Below are 15500 nucleotides of genomic sequence, written 5' to 3'. Positions count from 1 at the left end.
GCTGACTGTTGTTCTTTGTTATGTGTTGTGTGTAGCTGACTGTTGTTCTTAGTTATGTGTTGTGTGTAGCTGACTGTTGTTCTTTGTTATGTGTTGTGTGTAGCTGACTGTTGTTCTTAGTTATGTGTTGTGTGTAGCTAACTGTGGTTTATCATTGCTTCTCTTGTGTTTCAGTTCTATGTGAAGATCCTGAGAGAGGCTGATCTGGAGACATTGAGGAAACTCTCCGTAGATGGATATGACAGTTTACTAATTCAGCACAATGTGAGTGTGTATGACATGTTATCTCTGTGTCTTTCTATCCCATCCTCGATAATCTCCAGGGTATATGTTCTGATAAATCTCCACTATACCCTGGATGCATCTACGGCTAGGTGATTTTATTACCTTCCTTGGTTGGCTTTTTATCCAATCAGGTGTCTACGCTTGGAAGTTGAGCGTACCAATCACAACTCACTTTCACTTTTTAAATCATCTAACCGATTAAACTTAGCAACATAATAATATATTGCTGCAGAGGTACTCTGAAAGAGGTAGAAGGAGTTCTTGCATATATTTTCGTAAGGTTTCAGACCTGTCAATTTGTCTGTATGTTTTTCCCCCAAATCTGAGTCACAATGCGAACAAACTTTCGCGGCTGCGACCTCTATCTTTGTTGACACTGGCAAGCTCGGTTGTAAACCTGGCTTATCTGATTGGCTATTGTGAGTATGTGGAGCAGCAAAGGGAGGTAATAAAATCATCTGCTCAAGCCATAGATGCATCCAGGGTATAGTGGAGATTTATCGGAACATATACCCTGGAGATTATCGAGGATGTTTCTGTCCATGCATCATCACATACCTTTCTGAGATTAAAATAGTTTATGGCTCTGATTCAGTTTCCATTTCTGTCACTGGGTGGTCCAAGTAACAAGAAAAGTGCTGTTTTTCTGTTTTAAAAGCGCATATAGTATCTGTTCATTGCTCTTTCAGTATCGTGACACTTACATCTATGCCTGTGGGAATGAAACAGATGATGTACTCAAGTTTACAAACTGGCTGCCAGAATTCCAGGTAATAATTATATTGTATCATATATGAAAAACATTTAAATCATGTAGATTGTAATATCGTATTTTAAAGCAATTTTGACATGTACAAAGTTTGTGACAAATATTTTATAGAATACTAATGTTGTATTCTCATTTCAGAAAAATGTCATCTTAATTCATAAACACATCCGTAATTCTGACAAGATCATGGTTGAGAAGTTGTTGTCTGACACAGAGAAGTCTCCAGACATGCTGGTCAACGCCAGGGACAAGGTGGAGCAACAGCAGCTAAAGCCAATTACTGAAATAAGGGGATCCCAGCGTGAATTCTAAATTAGAAATAACTCTGTGTTAGAACTGGGACTTGTGTCTCGAGGCTGCTCTGGGTGTTGCCAGGGTTGAGGTTGTCTGTAGTGTGTCGAGGTTAACTCTGGGTGTTGCCAGGGTTGAGGTTGTCTGTAGTGTGTTGAGGTTAACTCTGGGTGTTGCCAGGGTTGAGGTTGTCTGTCTGTTAGTGTGTCAGGGTTGAGGTCTGTAGTGTGTCGAGGCCACTCTGGGTGGGTGTTGCCAGGGTTGAGGCCTGTAGTGTGTCGAGGTTAACTCTGGGTGTTGCCAGGGTTGAGGTTGTCTGTAGTGTGTCGAGGTTAACTCTGGGTGTTGCCAGGGTTGAGGTTGTCTGTAGTGTGTCGAGGTTAACTCTGGGTGTTGCCAGGGTTGAGGTTGTCTGTAGTGTGTCGAGGTTAACTCTGGGTGTTGCCAGGATTGAGGTTTCTGTAGTGTGTCGAGGTTAACTCTGGGTGTTGCCAGGGGTTGAGGTTGTCTGTAGTGTGTGTGAGGTTAACTCTGGGTGTTGCCAGGGTTGAGGTTGTCTGTAGTGTGTCGAGGTTAACTCTGGGTGTTGCCAGGGTTGAGGTTGTCTGTAGTGTGTCGAGGTTAACTCTGGGTGTTGCCAGGGTTGAGGTTGTCTGTAGTGTGTCGAGGTTAACTCTGGGTGTTGCCAGGGTTGAGGTTGTCTGTAGTGTGTCGAGGTTAACTCTGGGTGTTGCCAGGGTTGAGGTTGTCTGTAGTGTGTCGAGGTTAACTCTGGGTGTTGCCAGGGTTGAGGTTGTCTGTAGTGTGTCGAGGAGTTAACACTCTGTAGGTCGAGGCCAACTTGCCAGGGTTGAGGTTGAGGTCTGTAGTGTGTCGAGGTTAACTCTGGGTGTTGCCAGGGTTGAGGTTGTCTGTAGTGTGTCGAGGTTAACTCTGGGTGTTGCCAGGGTTGAGGTTGTCTGTAGTGTGTCAAGGTTAACTCTGGGTGTTGCCAGGGTTGAGGTTGTCTGTAGTGTGTCGAGGTTAACTCTGGGTGTTGCCAGGGTTGAGGTTGTCTGTAGTGTGTCAAGGTTAACTCTGGGTGTAACTCTGGGTGTTGCCAGGGGTTGAGGGTTGAGGTCTGTAGTGTGTCGAGGTTAACTCTGGGTGTTGCCAGGGTTGAGGTTGTCTGTAGTGTGTGTCGAGGCCACTCTGGGTGTTGCCAGGGTTGAGGTTGTCTGTAGTGTGTCGAGGTTAACTCTGGGTGTTGCCAGGGTTGAGGTTGTCTGTAGTGTGTCGAGGCCAACTCTGGGTGTTGCCAGGGTTGAGGTTGTCTGTAGTGTGTCGAGGTTAACTCTGGGTGTTGCCAGGGTTGAGGTTGTCTGTAGTGTGTCGAGGCCAACTCTGGGTGTTGCCAGGGTTGAGGTTATCTGTAGTGTGTCGAGGTTAACTCTGGGTGTTGCCAGGGTTGAGGTTGTCTGTAGTGTGTCGAGGCCAACTCTGGGTGTTGCCAGGGTTGAGGTTGTCTGTAGTGTGTCGAGGTTAACTCTGGGTGTTGCCAGGATTGAGGTTGTCTGTAGTGTGTCAAGGTCACTCTGGGTGTTGCCAGGGTTGAGGTTGTGTCTGTGTGTGTGTCGAGAGTTAACTCTGGGTGTGCCACCAGGGTTGAGGTTGTCTGTAGTGTGTCAAGGCCGCTCTGGGTGTTGCCAGGATTGAGGTTGTCTGTAGTGTGTCGAGGCCACTCTGGGTGTTGCCAGGGTTGATATTGTCTGTAGTGTGTCGAGGCCATGTTGGGTGTTGCCAGGGTTGAGGTTATCTGTAGTGTGTCGAGGTTAACTCTGGGTGTTGCCAGGGTTGAGGTTGTCTGTAGTGTGTCGAGACCATGTTGGGTGTTGCCAGGGTTGAGGTTGTCTGTAGTGTGTCGAGGTTAACTCTGGGTGTTGCCAGGGTTGAGGTTGTCCAGGGTTGAGGTTGTCTGTAGTGTGTCGAGGCTAACTCTGGGTGTTGCCAGGGTTGAGGTTGTCTGTAGTGTGTCAAGGTTAACTCTGGGTGTTGCCAGGGTTGAGGTTGTCTGTAGTGTGTCGAGGTTAACTCTGGGTGTTGCCAGGGTTGAGGTTGTCTGTAGTGTGTCGAGACCATGTTGGGTGTTGCCAGGGTTGAGGTTGTCTGTAGTGTGTCGAGGTTAACTCTGGGTGTTGCCAGGGTTGAGGTTGTCTGTAGTGTGTCGAGGTTAACTCTGGGTGTTGCCAGGATTGAGGTCTGTAGTGTGTCGAGGCTAACTCGGGGAGTTGCGAGGGTTGATGTTGTCAGTAGTGTGTCGAGGTTAACTCTGGGTGTTGCCAGGATTGAGGTTGTCTGTAGTGTGTCAATGTCACTCTAGGTGTCGCCAGGGTTGAGGTCTGTAGTGTGTCGAGGTTAATTCTGGGTGTTGCCAGGATTGATGTTGTCTGTAGTGTGTCAATGCCGCTCTGGGTGTTGCCAGGATTGAGGTTGTCTGTAGTGTGTCGAGGCCACTCTGGGTGTTGCCAGGGTTGATATTGTCTGTAGTGTGTCGAGGCCATGTTGGGTGTTGCCAGGGTTGAGGTTATCTGTAGTGTGTAGAGGTTAACTCTGGGTGTTGCCAGGGTTGATGTTGTCTGTAGTGTGTCGAGGCCATGTTGGGTGTTGCCAGGGTTGAGGTTATCTGTAATGTGTAGAGGTTAACTCTGGGTGTTGTCAGGGTTGAGGTTGTCTGTAGTGTGTCGAGGTTAACTCTGGGTGTTGCCAGGGTTGAGGTTGTCTGTAGTGTGTCGAGGTTAACTCTGAGTGTTGCCATTGTTGAGGTTGTCTGTAGTGTGTCGAGGCCACTCTGGGTGTTGCCAGGGTTGAGGTTGTCTGTAGTGTGTTGAGGTTAACTCTAGGTGTTGCCAGGGTTGAGGTTGTCTGTAGTGTGTCAATGCCGCTCTGGGTGTTGCCAGGATTGAGGTTGTCTGTAGTGTGTCGAGGCCACTCTGGGTGTTGCCAGGGTTGATATTGTCTGTAGTGTGTCGAGGCCATGTTGGGTGTTGCCAGGGTTGAGGTTATCTGTAGTGTGTAGAGGTTAACTCTGGGTGTTGCCAGGGTTGATGTTGTCTGTAGTGTGTCGAGGCCATGTTGGGTGTTGCCAGGGTTGAGGTTATCTGTAGTGTGTCGAGGTTAACTCTGGGTGTTGCCAGGGTTGAAGTTGTCTGTAGTGTGTCGAGGTTAACTCTGGGTGTTGCCAGGGTTGAGGTTGTCTGTAGTGTGTCGAGACCATGTTGGGTGTTGCCAGGGTTGAGGTTGTCTGTAGTGTGTCAAGGTTAACTCTGGGTGTTTCCAGGGTTGAGGTTGTCTGTAGTGTGTCGAGGCTAACTCTGGGTGTTGCCAGGATTGAGGTTGTCTGTAGTGTGTCAATGTCACTCTGGGTGTTGCCAGGGTTGAGGTCTGTAGTGTGTCGAGGTTAACTCTGGGTGTTGCCAGGGTTGAGGTTGTCTGTAGTGTGTCGAGGTTAACTCTGGGTGTTGCCAGGGTTGAGGTTGTCTGTAGTGTGTCGAGGTTAACTCTGGGTGTTGCCAGGGTTGAGGTTGTCTGTAGTGTGTCGAGGTTAACTCTGGGTGTTGCCAGGGTTGAGGTTGTCTGTAGTGTGTCGAGGTTAACTCTGGGTGTTGCCAGGATTGAGGTTGTCTGTAGTGTGTCAAGGTCACTCTGGGTGTTGCCAGGGTTGAGGTTGTCTGTAGTGTGTCGAGGTTAACTCTGGGTGTTGCCAGGGTTGAGGTTGTCTGTAGTGTGTCGAGGTTAACTCTGGGTGTTGCCAGGGTTGAGGTTGTCTGTAGTGTGTCGAGGTTAACTCTGGGTGTTGCCAGGGTTGAGGTTGTCTGTAGTGTGTCGAGGTTAACTCTGGGTGTTGCCAGGATTGAGGTTGTCTGTAGTGTGTCGAGGCTAACTCGGGGAGTTGCGAGGGTTGATGTTGTCTGTAGTGTGTCGAGGTTAACTCTGGGTGTTGCCAGGAGGTTGAGGTTGTCTGTAGTGTGTCGAGGTTAGGACTCTGGGTGTTAATTCTGGGGTTGAGGTCTGTAGTGTGTCGATGCCGCTCTGGGTGTTGCCAGGATTGAGGTTGTCTGTAGTGTGTCAATGGGTTAACTCTGGGTGTTGCCAGGGTTGAGGTTGTCTGTAGTGTGTCGAGGCCAACTCTGGGTGTTGCCAGGGTTGAGGTTGTCTGTAGTGTGTCGAGGCCAACTCTGGGTGTTGCCAGGGTTGAGGTTGTCTGTAGTGTGTCGAGGTTAACTCTGGGTGTTGCCAGGGTTGAGGTTGTCTGTAGTGTGTCGAGGTTAACTCTGGGTGTTGCCAGGGTTGAGGTTGTCTGTAGTGTGTCGAGGTTAACTCTGGGTGTTGCCAGGGTTGAGGTTGTCTGTAGTGTGTCGAGGTTAACTCTGAGTGTTGCCATTGTTGAGGTTGTCTGTAGTGTGTCGAGGCCACTCTGGGTGTTGCCAGGGTTGAGGTTGTCTGTAGTGTGTCGAGGTTAACTCTAGGTGTTGCCAGGGTTGAGGTTGTCTGTAGTGTGTCAATGCCGCTCTGGGTGTTGCCAGGATTGAGGTTGTCTGTAGTGTGTCGAGGCCACTCTGGGTGTTGCCAGGGTTGATATTGTCTGTAGTGTGTCGAGGCCATGTTGGGTGTTGCCAGGGTTGAGGTTATCTGTAGTGTGTAGAGGTTAACTCTGGGTGTTGCCAGGGTTGAGGTTGTCTGTAGTGTGTCGAGGCCATGTTGGGTGTTGCCAGGGTTGAGGTTATCTGTAGTGTGTCGAGGTTAACTCTGGGTGTTGCCAGGGTTGAGGTTGTCTGTAGTGTGTCGAGGTTAACTCTGGGTGTTGCCAGGGTTGAGGTTGTCTGTAGTGTGTCGAGGTTAACTCTGGGTGTTGCCAGGGTTGAGGTTGTCTGTAGTGTGTCAAGGTTAACTCTGGGTGTTGCCAGGGTTGAGGTTGTCTGTAGTGTGTCGAGGGCTAACTCTGGGTGTTGCCAGGGTTGAGGTTGTCTGTAGTGTGTCAATGTCACTCTGGGTGTTGCCAGGGTTGAGGTCTGTAGTGTGTCGAGGTTAACTCTGGGTGTTGCCAGGGTTGAGGTTGTCTGTAGTGTGTCGAGGTTAACTCTGGGTGTTGCCAGGGTTGAGGTTGTCTGTAGTGTGTCGAGGTTAACTCTGGGTGTTGCCAGGGTTGAGGTTGTCTGTAGTGTGTCGAGGTTAACTCTGGGTGTTGCCAGGGTTGAGGTTGTCTGTAGTGTGTCGAGGTTAACTCTGGGTGTTGCCAGGGTTGAGGTTGTCTGTAGTGTGTCGAGGCCAACTCTGGGTGTTGCCAGGGTTGAGGTTATCTGTAGTGTGTCGAGGTTAACTCTGGGTGTTGCCAGGGTTGAGGTTGTCTGTAGTGTGTCGAGGTTAACTCTGGGTGTTGCCAGGGTTGAGGTTGTCTGTAGTGTGTCGAGGTTAACTCTGGGTGTTGCCAGGGTTGAGGTTGAGGTTGTCTGTAGTGTGTTGAGGTGTCTGTCTGGGTGAGGTTAACCAGGGTTGAGGTTGTCTGTAGTGTGTCGAGGTTAACTCTGGGTGTTGCCAGGGTTGAGGTTGTCTGTAGTGTGTCGAGGTTAACTCTAACCTGGGTGTTGCCAGGGTTGAGGTTGTCTGTAGTGTTGTCTGTAGAGGTTAACTCTGGGTGTTGCCAGGGTTGAGGTTGTCTGTAGTGTGTCGAGGCCATGTTGGGTGTTGCCAGGGTTGAGGTTGTCTGTAGTGTGTCGAGGTTAACTCTGGGTGTTGCCAGGGTTGAGGTTGTCTGTAGTGTGTCGAGGTTAACTCTGGGTGTTGCCAGGGTTGAGGTTGTCTGTAGTGTGTCGAGGTTAACTCTGGGTGCTGCCAGGGGTGTTGAGGTTGTCTGTAGTGTGTCAAGGTTAACTCTGGGTGTTGCCAGGGTTGAGGTTGTCTGTAGTGTGTCGAGGCCACTCTGGGTGTTGCCAGGGTTGAGGTTGTCTGTAGTGTGTCGAGGTTAACTCTGGGTGTTGCCAGGGTTGAGGTTGTCTGTAGTGTGTCGAGGCCATGTTGGGTGTTGCCAGGGTTGAGGTTATCTGTAGTGTGTCAGAGGTTAACTCTGGGTGTTGCCAGGGTTGAGGTTGGTGTTGCCAGGGTTGAGGTTGTAGTGTGTCGAGGTTAACTCTGGGTGTTGCCAGGGTTGAGGTTGTCTGTAGTGTGTCGAGGTTAACTCTGGGTGTTGCCAGGGTTGAGGTTGTCTGTAGTGTGTCGAGGCCACTCTGGGTGTTGCCAGGGTTGAGGTTGTCTGTAGTGTGTCGAGGTTAACTCTAGGTGTTGCCAGGGTTGAGGTTGTCTGTAGTGTGTCAATGCCGCTCTGGGTGTTGCCAGGATTGAGGTTGTCTGTAGTGTGTCGAGGCCACTCTGGGTGTTGCCAGGGTTGATATTGTCTGTAGTGTGTCGAGGCCATGTCTGGGTGTTGCCAGGGTTGAGGTTATCTGTAGTGTGTAGAGGTTAACTCTGGGTGTTGCCAGGGTTGATGTTGTCTGTAGTGTGTCGAGGCCATGTTGGGTGTTGCCAGGGTTGAGGTTATCTGTAGTGTGTCGAGGTTAACTCTGGGTGTTGCCAGGGTTGAGGTTGTCTGTAGTGTGTCGAGGTTAACTCTGGGTGTTGCCAGGGTTGAGGTTGTCTGTAGTGTGTCGAGGTTAACTCTGGGTGTTGCCAGGGTTGAGGTTGTCTGTAGTGTGTCGAGGTTAACTCTGGGTGTTGCCAGGGTTGAGGTTGTCTGTAGTGTGTCGAGGCTAACTCTGGGTGTTGCCAGGATTGAGGTTGTCTGTAGTGTGTCAATGTCACTCTGGGTGTTGCCAGGGTTGAGGTCTGTAGTGTGTCGAGGTTAACTCTGGGTGTTGCCAGGGTTGAGGTTGTCTGTAGTGTGTCAAGGCAACTCTGGGTGTTGCCAGGGTTGAGGTTGTCTGTAGTGTGTCGAGGTTAACTCTGGGTGTTGCCAGGGTTGAGGTTGTCTGTAGTGTGTCGAGAGGCCAACTCTGGGTGTTGCCAGGGTTGAGGTTGTCTGTAGTGTGTCGAGGTTAACTCTGGGTGTTGCCAGGGTTGAGTTGTGTCTGTAGTGTGTCGAGGTTAACATGTGTGGGTGTTGCCAGGGTTGAGGTTGTCTGTAGTGTGTCGAGGTTAACTCTGGGTGTTGCCAGGGTTGAGGTTGTCTGTAGTGTGTCGAGGCCATGTTCTGGGTGTTGCCAGGGTTGAGGTTGTCTGTAGTGTGTCGAGGTTAACTCTGGGTGTTGCCAGGGTTGAGGTTGTCTGTAGTGTGTCGAGGTTAACTCTGGGTGAGGTTGCCAGGATTGAGGTGCCAGGGTGAGGTCTGTAGTGTGTCGAGGTTAACTCTGGGTGTTGCCAGGGTTGAGGTTGTCTGTAGTGTGTCGAGGTTAACTCTGGGTGTTGCCAGGATTGAGGTTGTCTGTAGTGTGTCAATGTCACTCTGGGTGTTGCCAGGGTTGAGGTTGTCTGTAGTGTGTCGAGGTTAACTCTGGGTGTTGCCAGGATTGAGGTTGTCTGTAGTGTGTCAAGGTTAACTCTGGGTGTTGCCAGGGTTGAGGTTGTCTGTAGTGTGTCAAGGCCACTCTGGGTGTTGCCAGGGTTGAGGTTGTCTGTAGTGTGTCGAGGCCACTCTGGGTGTTGCCAGGGTTGAGGTTGTCTGTAGTGTGTCGAGGTTAACTCTGGGTGTTGCCAGGGTTGAGGTTGTCTGTAGTGTGTCGAGGTTAACTCTGGGTGTTGCCAGGGTTGAGGTTGTCTGTAGTGTGTCGAGGTTAACTCTGGGTGTTGCCAGGGTTGAGGTTGTCTGTAGTGTGTCGAGGTTAACTCTGGGTGTTGCCAGGGTTGAGGTTGTCTGTAGTGTGTCGAGGCCACTCTGGGTGTTGCCAGGGTTGAGGTTGTCTGTAGTGTGTCGAGGTTAACTCTGGGTGTTTCCAGGGTTGAGGTTGTCTGTAGTGTGTCGAGGTTAACTCTGGGTGTTGCCAGGGTTGAGGTTGTCTGTAGTGTGTCGAGGTTAACTCTGGGTGTTGCCAGGGTTGAGGTCTGTAGTGTGTCGAGGTTAACTCTGGGTGTTGCCAGGGTTGAGGTTGTCTGTAGTGTGTCGAGGTTAACTCTGGGTGTTGCCAGGGTTGAGGTTGTCTGTAGTGTGTCGAACTCTGGGTGTTGCCAGGGTTGAGGTTGTCTGTAGTGTGTCGAGGCTAACTCTGGGTGTTGCCAGGGTTGAGGTTGTCTGTAGTGTGTCAGGTTAACTCTGGGTGTTGCCAGGGTTGAGGTTGTCTGTAGTGTGTCAAGGTCAACTCTGGGTGTTGCCAGGGTTGAGGTTGTCTGTAGTGTGTCGAGGCCACGTTGGGTGTTGCCAGGGTTGAGGTTGTCTGTAGTGTGTCGAGGCCACTCTGGTTCTGGGTGCCAGGGTTGAGGTTGTCTGTAGTGTGTCGAGGTTAACTCTGGGTGTTGCCAGGGTTGAGGTTGTCTGTAGTGTGTCATGAGGTTAACTCTGGGTGTTGCCAGGGTTGAGGTTGTCTGTAGTGTGTCGAGGTTAACTCAAGGTTGTCTGTAGTGTGTCTGTCGCTCTGGGTGTTGCCAGGGTTGAGGTTGTCTGTAGTGTGTCGAGGTTAATACTGGGTGTTGCCAGGGTTGAGGTTTTCTGTAGTGTGTCAATGCCGCTCTGGGTGTTGCCAGGGTTGATGTTGTCTGTAGTGTGTCGAGGTTAACTCTGGGTGTTGCCAGGGTTGAAGTTGTCTGTAGTGTGTCGAGGTTAACTCTGGGTGTTGCCAGGATTGAGGTTGTCTGTGTTGTGTTGAGGTTAATTCTGGGTGTTGCCAGGGTTGAGGTTGTCTGTAGTGTGTCGAGGTTAACTCTGGGCGGTGCCAGGGTTGGTGTTGTCTGTAGTGTGTCGAGGTTAACTCTGGGTGTTGCCAGGGTTGAGGTTGTCTGTAGTGTGTCGAGATTAACTCTGGGTGTTGCCAGCATTGAGGTTGTCTGTAGTGTGTCGAGGCCACTCTGGGTGTTGCCAGGGTTGAGGTCTGTAGTGTGTTGAGGTTAACTCTGGGTGTTGCCAGGGTTGAGATTGTCTGTAGTGTGTCGAGGTTAACTCTGGGTGTTGCCAGGGTTGAGGTTGTCTGTAGTGTGTCGAGGTTAACTCTGGGTGTTGCCAGGGTTGAGGTTGTCTGTAGTGTGTCGAGGCTAACTCTGGGTGTTGCCAGGATTGAGGTTGTCTGTAGTGTGTTGAGGTTAACTCTGGGTGTTGCCAGGGTTGAGGTCTGTAGTGTGTTGAGGTTAACTCTGGGTGTTGCCAGGGTTGAGGTCTGTAGTGTGTTGAGGTTAACTCTGGGTGTTGCCAGGGTTGATGTTGTCTGTAGTGTGTCGAGGTTAACTCTGGGTGTTGCCAGGATTGAGGTTGTCTGTAGTGTGTCGAGGCCACTCTGGGTGTTGCCAGGATTGATGTTGTCTGTAGTGTGTCGATGCCACTCTGGGTGTTGCCAGGGTTGATGTTGTCTGTAGTGTGTCGAGGTTAACTCTGGGTGTTGCCAGGATTGAGGTTGTCTATTGTGTGTGTGACTGTTTAATATAGTCTTTAGCTGATATTTCCAGGAAGGAATTTTTTAAACTTGGTGAGAGTATTGCATGTATATCACCCTGCAGGCAGTGACATGATGTTGATGTTCTGTATATGTTTCAGGGCGGTCGGTCTTCTCTACATCTTGCTGTGTTGTTCGAGAACTTTGATATCGCCAAGTATCTAATGTCAATGCCAGCAATTGACCTAAATGTCAAAGACTGTGTAAGTTGAAGATGTAATTAGCTACTTATTTGCTACATTTATATTGTTTAGTATAATTGTACTCTGGTACTTATCTTTAACACACATCCACATCATATCTCACTTAATTAAACCGATGTCACTGTGACAGAACATATCTCACTTAATTAGACCGATGTCACTGTGACAGAGCATATCTCACGTAATTAGACTGATGTCACTGTGACAGAACATATCTCACTTAATTAGACCGATGTCACTATGACAGAGCATATCTCACTTAATTAGATTGATGTCACTATGACAGAGCATATCTCACTTAATTAGACTGATGTCACTGTGACAGAACATATCTCACTTAATTAGATCGATGTCACTATGACAGAGCATATCTCACGTAATTAGACTGACATCACTGTGACAGAGCATATCTCACGTAATTAGACTGACGTCACTGTGACAGAACATATGTCACGTAATTAGACTGACGTCACTGTGACAGAACATATCTTCAGCTTGACAAGGTGAGCTATGAGGAAGCTGTGTACAAGTCGGGTGTGTTATGTTGCAGCATCTACGCAGTGTGTACCACTACGCATGTTCCGTTCCTGGAGCCGAGGGGATCCGCCTTGCCCTCATACAGAGGGGTGTTGACATGGAGGCTCTTGATACGGTGAGAACTTCCTGAGAATGAAACTATATACAGTAACGAGCATATGCATGTGTTTATGTTTAAGCTTTTTGTGGATAAAACCTCTCTAGGAGCAGCTGAAGCCCAGGGACATCCTGACAAACTATGACAGAATTATGAATGTTTATTTTTGTGACTATTGTGACTATTATCAAATTGTGACTCAATTACTAATTGCCACTCAAAGATTTGATCATGGTAATAAAGTTTACTTTTACAAATATACAGTAAAGGCTCCAGTATGAAGTTATGACACATGCAGACCTTTCAGCCATGTGTGATGTATATATGACAGAGTATGTTTTTCTGCCTGGTACCCATGTAGTGCTGGAAGACGGGGGAGGACTACCGGAGTGGGAAGGGGGAGGTCCCAGCATGGGTTGCAACATGCAGGATGGTGAGTTACTTAGTCAAGTATGTTTCTTTCTTTTTAGCACAACAAATAATATTAGATATGTTATGACTAAAATTACTTTTGGTTCATGGTGTTCTGTCTCTGGTGTTTGGTGTTGAGTGTCTATAAGATGATGAATGTTGTATGCCGTCCTTGAATGCCTCATCAGGGTGTAGAACAACAAATCTAAAAGCCTTACCCATGTCACATTTTATGTTCACACTGTCACAAGACTGATTCCAAAGATATAAAAGCATAATGCACAATAAAATGTAGATTACTATAATCACTGAAGCTTGAATCTTCTTCCAGGCCAAGTTCAGCATGGCGCTGGAGCTACAGTGTGTGGACAAGGTAACATACAGTGTGTCACACACCAACATACAGTGTGTCACACACCAACATACAGTGTGTCACACACCAACATACAGTGTGCCACACAACAACATACAGTCTGTCACAGCAACATTCAGTGTGCCACACACCAACATACAGTGTCTCACACACCAACATAGTGTGTCTCACACACAACATACAGTGTGTCACACACCAACATACAGTGTCTCACACACCAACATACAGTGTCTCACACACAACATACAGTGTGTCACACACCAAAATACAGTGTGCCACACAACAACATACAGTGTCTTACACACAACATACAGTGTGCCACACACCAACATACAGTGTCTCACACACAACATACAGTGTGCCACACACCAACATACAGTGTGCCACACACCAACATACAGTGTGCCACACACCAACATACAGTGTGCCACACACCAACATACAGTGTGCCACACACCAACATACAGTGTGCCACACAGCAACATACAGTGTCTCACACACCAACATACAGTGTGCCACACAACAACATACAGTCTGTCACAGCAACATTCAGTGTGCCACACACCAACATACAGTGTCTCACACACCAACATAGTGTGCCACACAGCAACATACAGTGTCTCACTCACCAACATACAGTGTGTCACACAGCAACATAGTGTGTCACAGCAACATACAATGTGTCACGCAGCTACATGCAGTCTGTCACAGCAACATATAGTGTGTCCGATTGCAGCATACGGTGTGTCACATAGAAATATACAGTGTGATGCACTAATGTACAGTGTGTCACACTGCAGCATACAGTGTGTCACACAACATCATACAGTGTCACACAGCAACATACAGTTTGTCACACAACAACATACAGTGTGTCACACAGGAACATACAGTGTCACACAGCAACATACAGTGTGTCACACAGGAACATACAGTGTGTCACATAACAACATACAGAGTCTCACACACCAACATACAGTGTCACACATCAAGATACAGTGTGTTACATAACAACATACAGTGTCACACACCAACATACAGTCTCACACATCAAGATACAGTGTGTCACACAACAACATACATTGTGTCACACAGCAACATAATGTTTTCTCTATGAGAGAGATGGCTCAAACAGTTTTATCTAGATGAGCGTTATCCTTTTCCATGTAACCTCTCTTGCCAGATTCCAACAACAACACTCAAGTAGTGGTTTGTGCCAGCTTGTGTTGCATGTATATTAACAGCAATAATATTAAAGGAAAACGTGAACCTGTAAGGTCTCTTATGGAGAAATGCTTAAACTGACTCAGCACAGTGTTATCTAGCTTCTTCAGATGATAACAGTGTTTTATATATACAGCTGTTCTGTGTGTTCTCATTGATTTCGCACATCAAAGCCCTGGTGTGTGAATCCTGTATGTCCCTACTGTTTGTTGTTTAGTATGAGGAACTGAGGCGGATTGTGAAGAACAAGAGGAAAGGTCTCACTGAGTTCACGGATGCCATGAAGCACTTCAAGGCACACCCTGTGGTGGACTTTCCAAAACTTGTAAGTCAACCTGTCAGTCATTGTTACCTACACCAGCATGTGGGGGTCAGTCATTGTTACCTGTGCCAACACCTGGATTCAGTCATTGTTACCTGTGCCAACACCTTGGGTCAGTCATTGTTACCTGCTCCAACACCTGGGGTCAGTCATTGTTACCTTTGCCAACACCTTGGGTCAGTGATTGTTACCTACTCCAACACCTCAGGTCAGTGATTGTTACCTGCTCCAACACCTCAGGTCAGTGATTGCTACCTGCTCCAACACATGGGGACAGTAATTGTTACCTGCTCCAACACCTTGGGTCAGTCATTGTTACCTTTGCCAACACCTTGGGTCAGTCATTGTTACCTGCTCCAACACCTGGGGTCAGTGATTGTTACCTGCTCCAACACCTGGGGTCAGTCATTGTTACCTGTTCCAACACCTGGGGTCAGTCATTGTTACCTGCTCCAACACCTGGGTCAGTCAACACCTGGGGTCACCTGTCATCACCTGGGGTCAGTCATTGTTACCTGCTCCAACACCTGGGGTCAGTAATTGTTACCTGCTCCAACACCTTGGGTCAGTCATTGTTACCTTTGCCAACACCTCAGGTCAGTGATTGTTACCTGCTCCAACAACTGGCATTATTTATTGTTACTAGTGTCAACACCAGGGATTTAACATTATTTCCAGTGTCATGACAAATGAGTGTTTGTGACATATGACATTTCTATTACACATCCCAGTTTGTGTAGGGGCAGATGCATTTTGGCATAATTGGCACAAATATGTTTGTCTGATGACAAGTTACTTTCAGGACAATCAACATACATCTGTTCGTGTTCAGACCTAGTGCATTTCAGTGAGTGACACAGGTGTTGGGACCAGGTGTGTTTGTGTTGGGAACAGGTGTGTTTGTATTGGGAACAGGTGTGTTTATGTTGGGAACAGGTGTGTTTATGTTGGGAACAGGTGTGTTTGTATTGGGAACAGGTGTGTTTGTATTGGGAACAGGTGTGTTTATGTTGGGAACAGGTGTGTTTATGTTGGGAACAGGTGTGTTTGTATTGGGAACAGGTGTGTTTGTGTTGGGACCAGGTGTGTTTGTGTTGGGACCAGGTGCGTTTGTGTTTGGAACAGGGTTGTTGGGACTGTGTTTTTGTTTGGACCAGGGGTATTAGCATCAGAACCAGGTGTTTTGGTGAGTTTCATGTGTTTGTGTTGGCAGCTGGTACCTCTCATGCCTGACTACAGGGATCTCATCTTCCTGGCTCTGGAACACAACAAACCAGAGGTCGCAGAGAGACTGGCCAACCTCGGGGCTGACCTCACACAGACAGAAGTGGTCAGTTTATACTGCAGCTTGACATATTCCACCTTAGATGTACATGTATCATGAAG

General features: G+C 48.3%; 1 protein-coding gene across 1 annotated transcript in view; it reads left to right on the top strand.

Annotated features, from left to right (window-relative positions):
* LOC124281576 (putative ankyrin repeat protein RF_0381) overlaps window positions 1-15500 on the top strand; it is a 45781-nt gene that overhangs the window by 28492 nt on the left and 1789 nt on the right. The window contains 9 exon segments of the mRNA XM_046717520.1: window positions 175-264; window positions 975-1055; window positions 1193-1306; window positions 11049-11150; window positions 11701-11802; window positions 12146-12217; window positions 12527-12568; window positions 14010-14117; window positions 15328-15444. Coding sequence (XP_046573476.1) covers window positions 175-264; window positions 975-1055; window positions 1193-1306; window positions 11049-11150; window positions 11701-11802; window positions 12146-12217; window positions 12527-12568; window positions 14010-14117; window positions 15328-15444 — 828 coding nt within the window.

The sequence above is a fragment of the Haliotis rubra genome, unplaced genomic scaffold (genome assembly GCF_003918875.1).
Source record: "Haliotis rubra isolate DU_JTF1 unplaced genomic scaffold, ASM391887v1 Scf285, whole genome shotgun sequence".
Classification (NCBI taxonomy): Eukaryota; Metazoa; Mollusca; class Gastropoda; order Lepetellida; family Haliotidae; genus Haliotis; species Haliotis rubra.
Note: the sequence above shows the minus strand (reverse complement) of the source record. Positions and strands in the feature narration are given on the sequence as shown.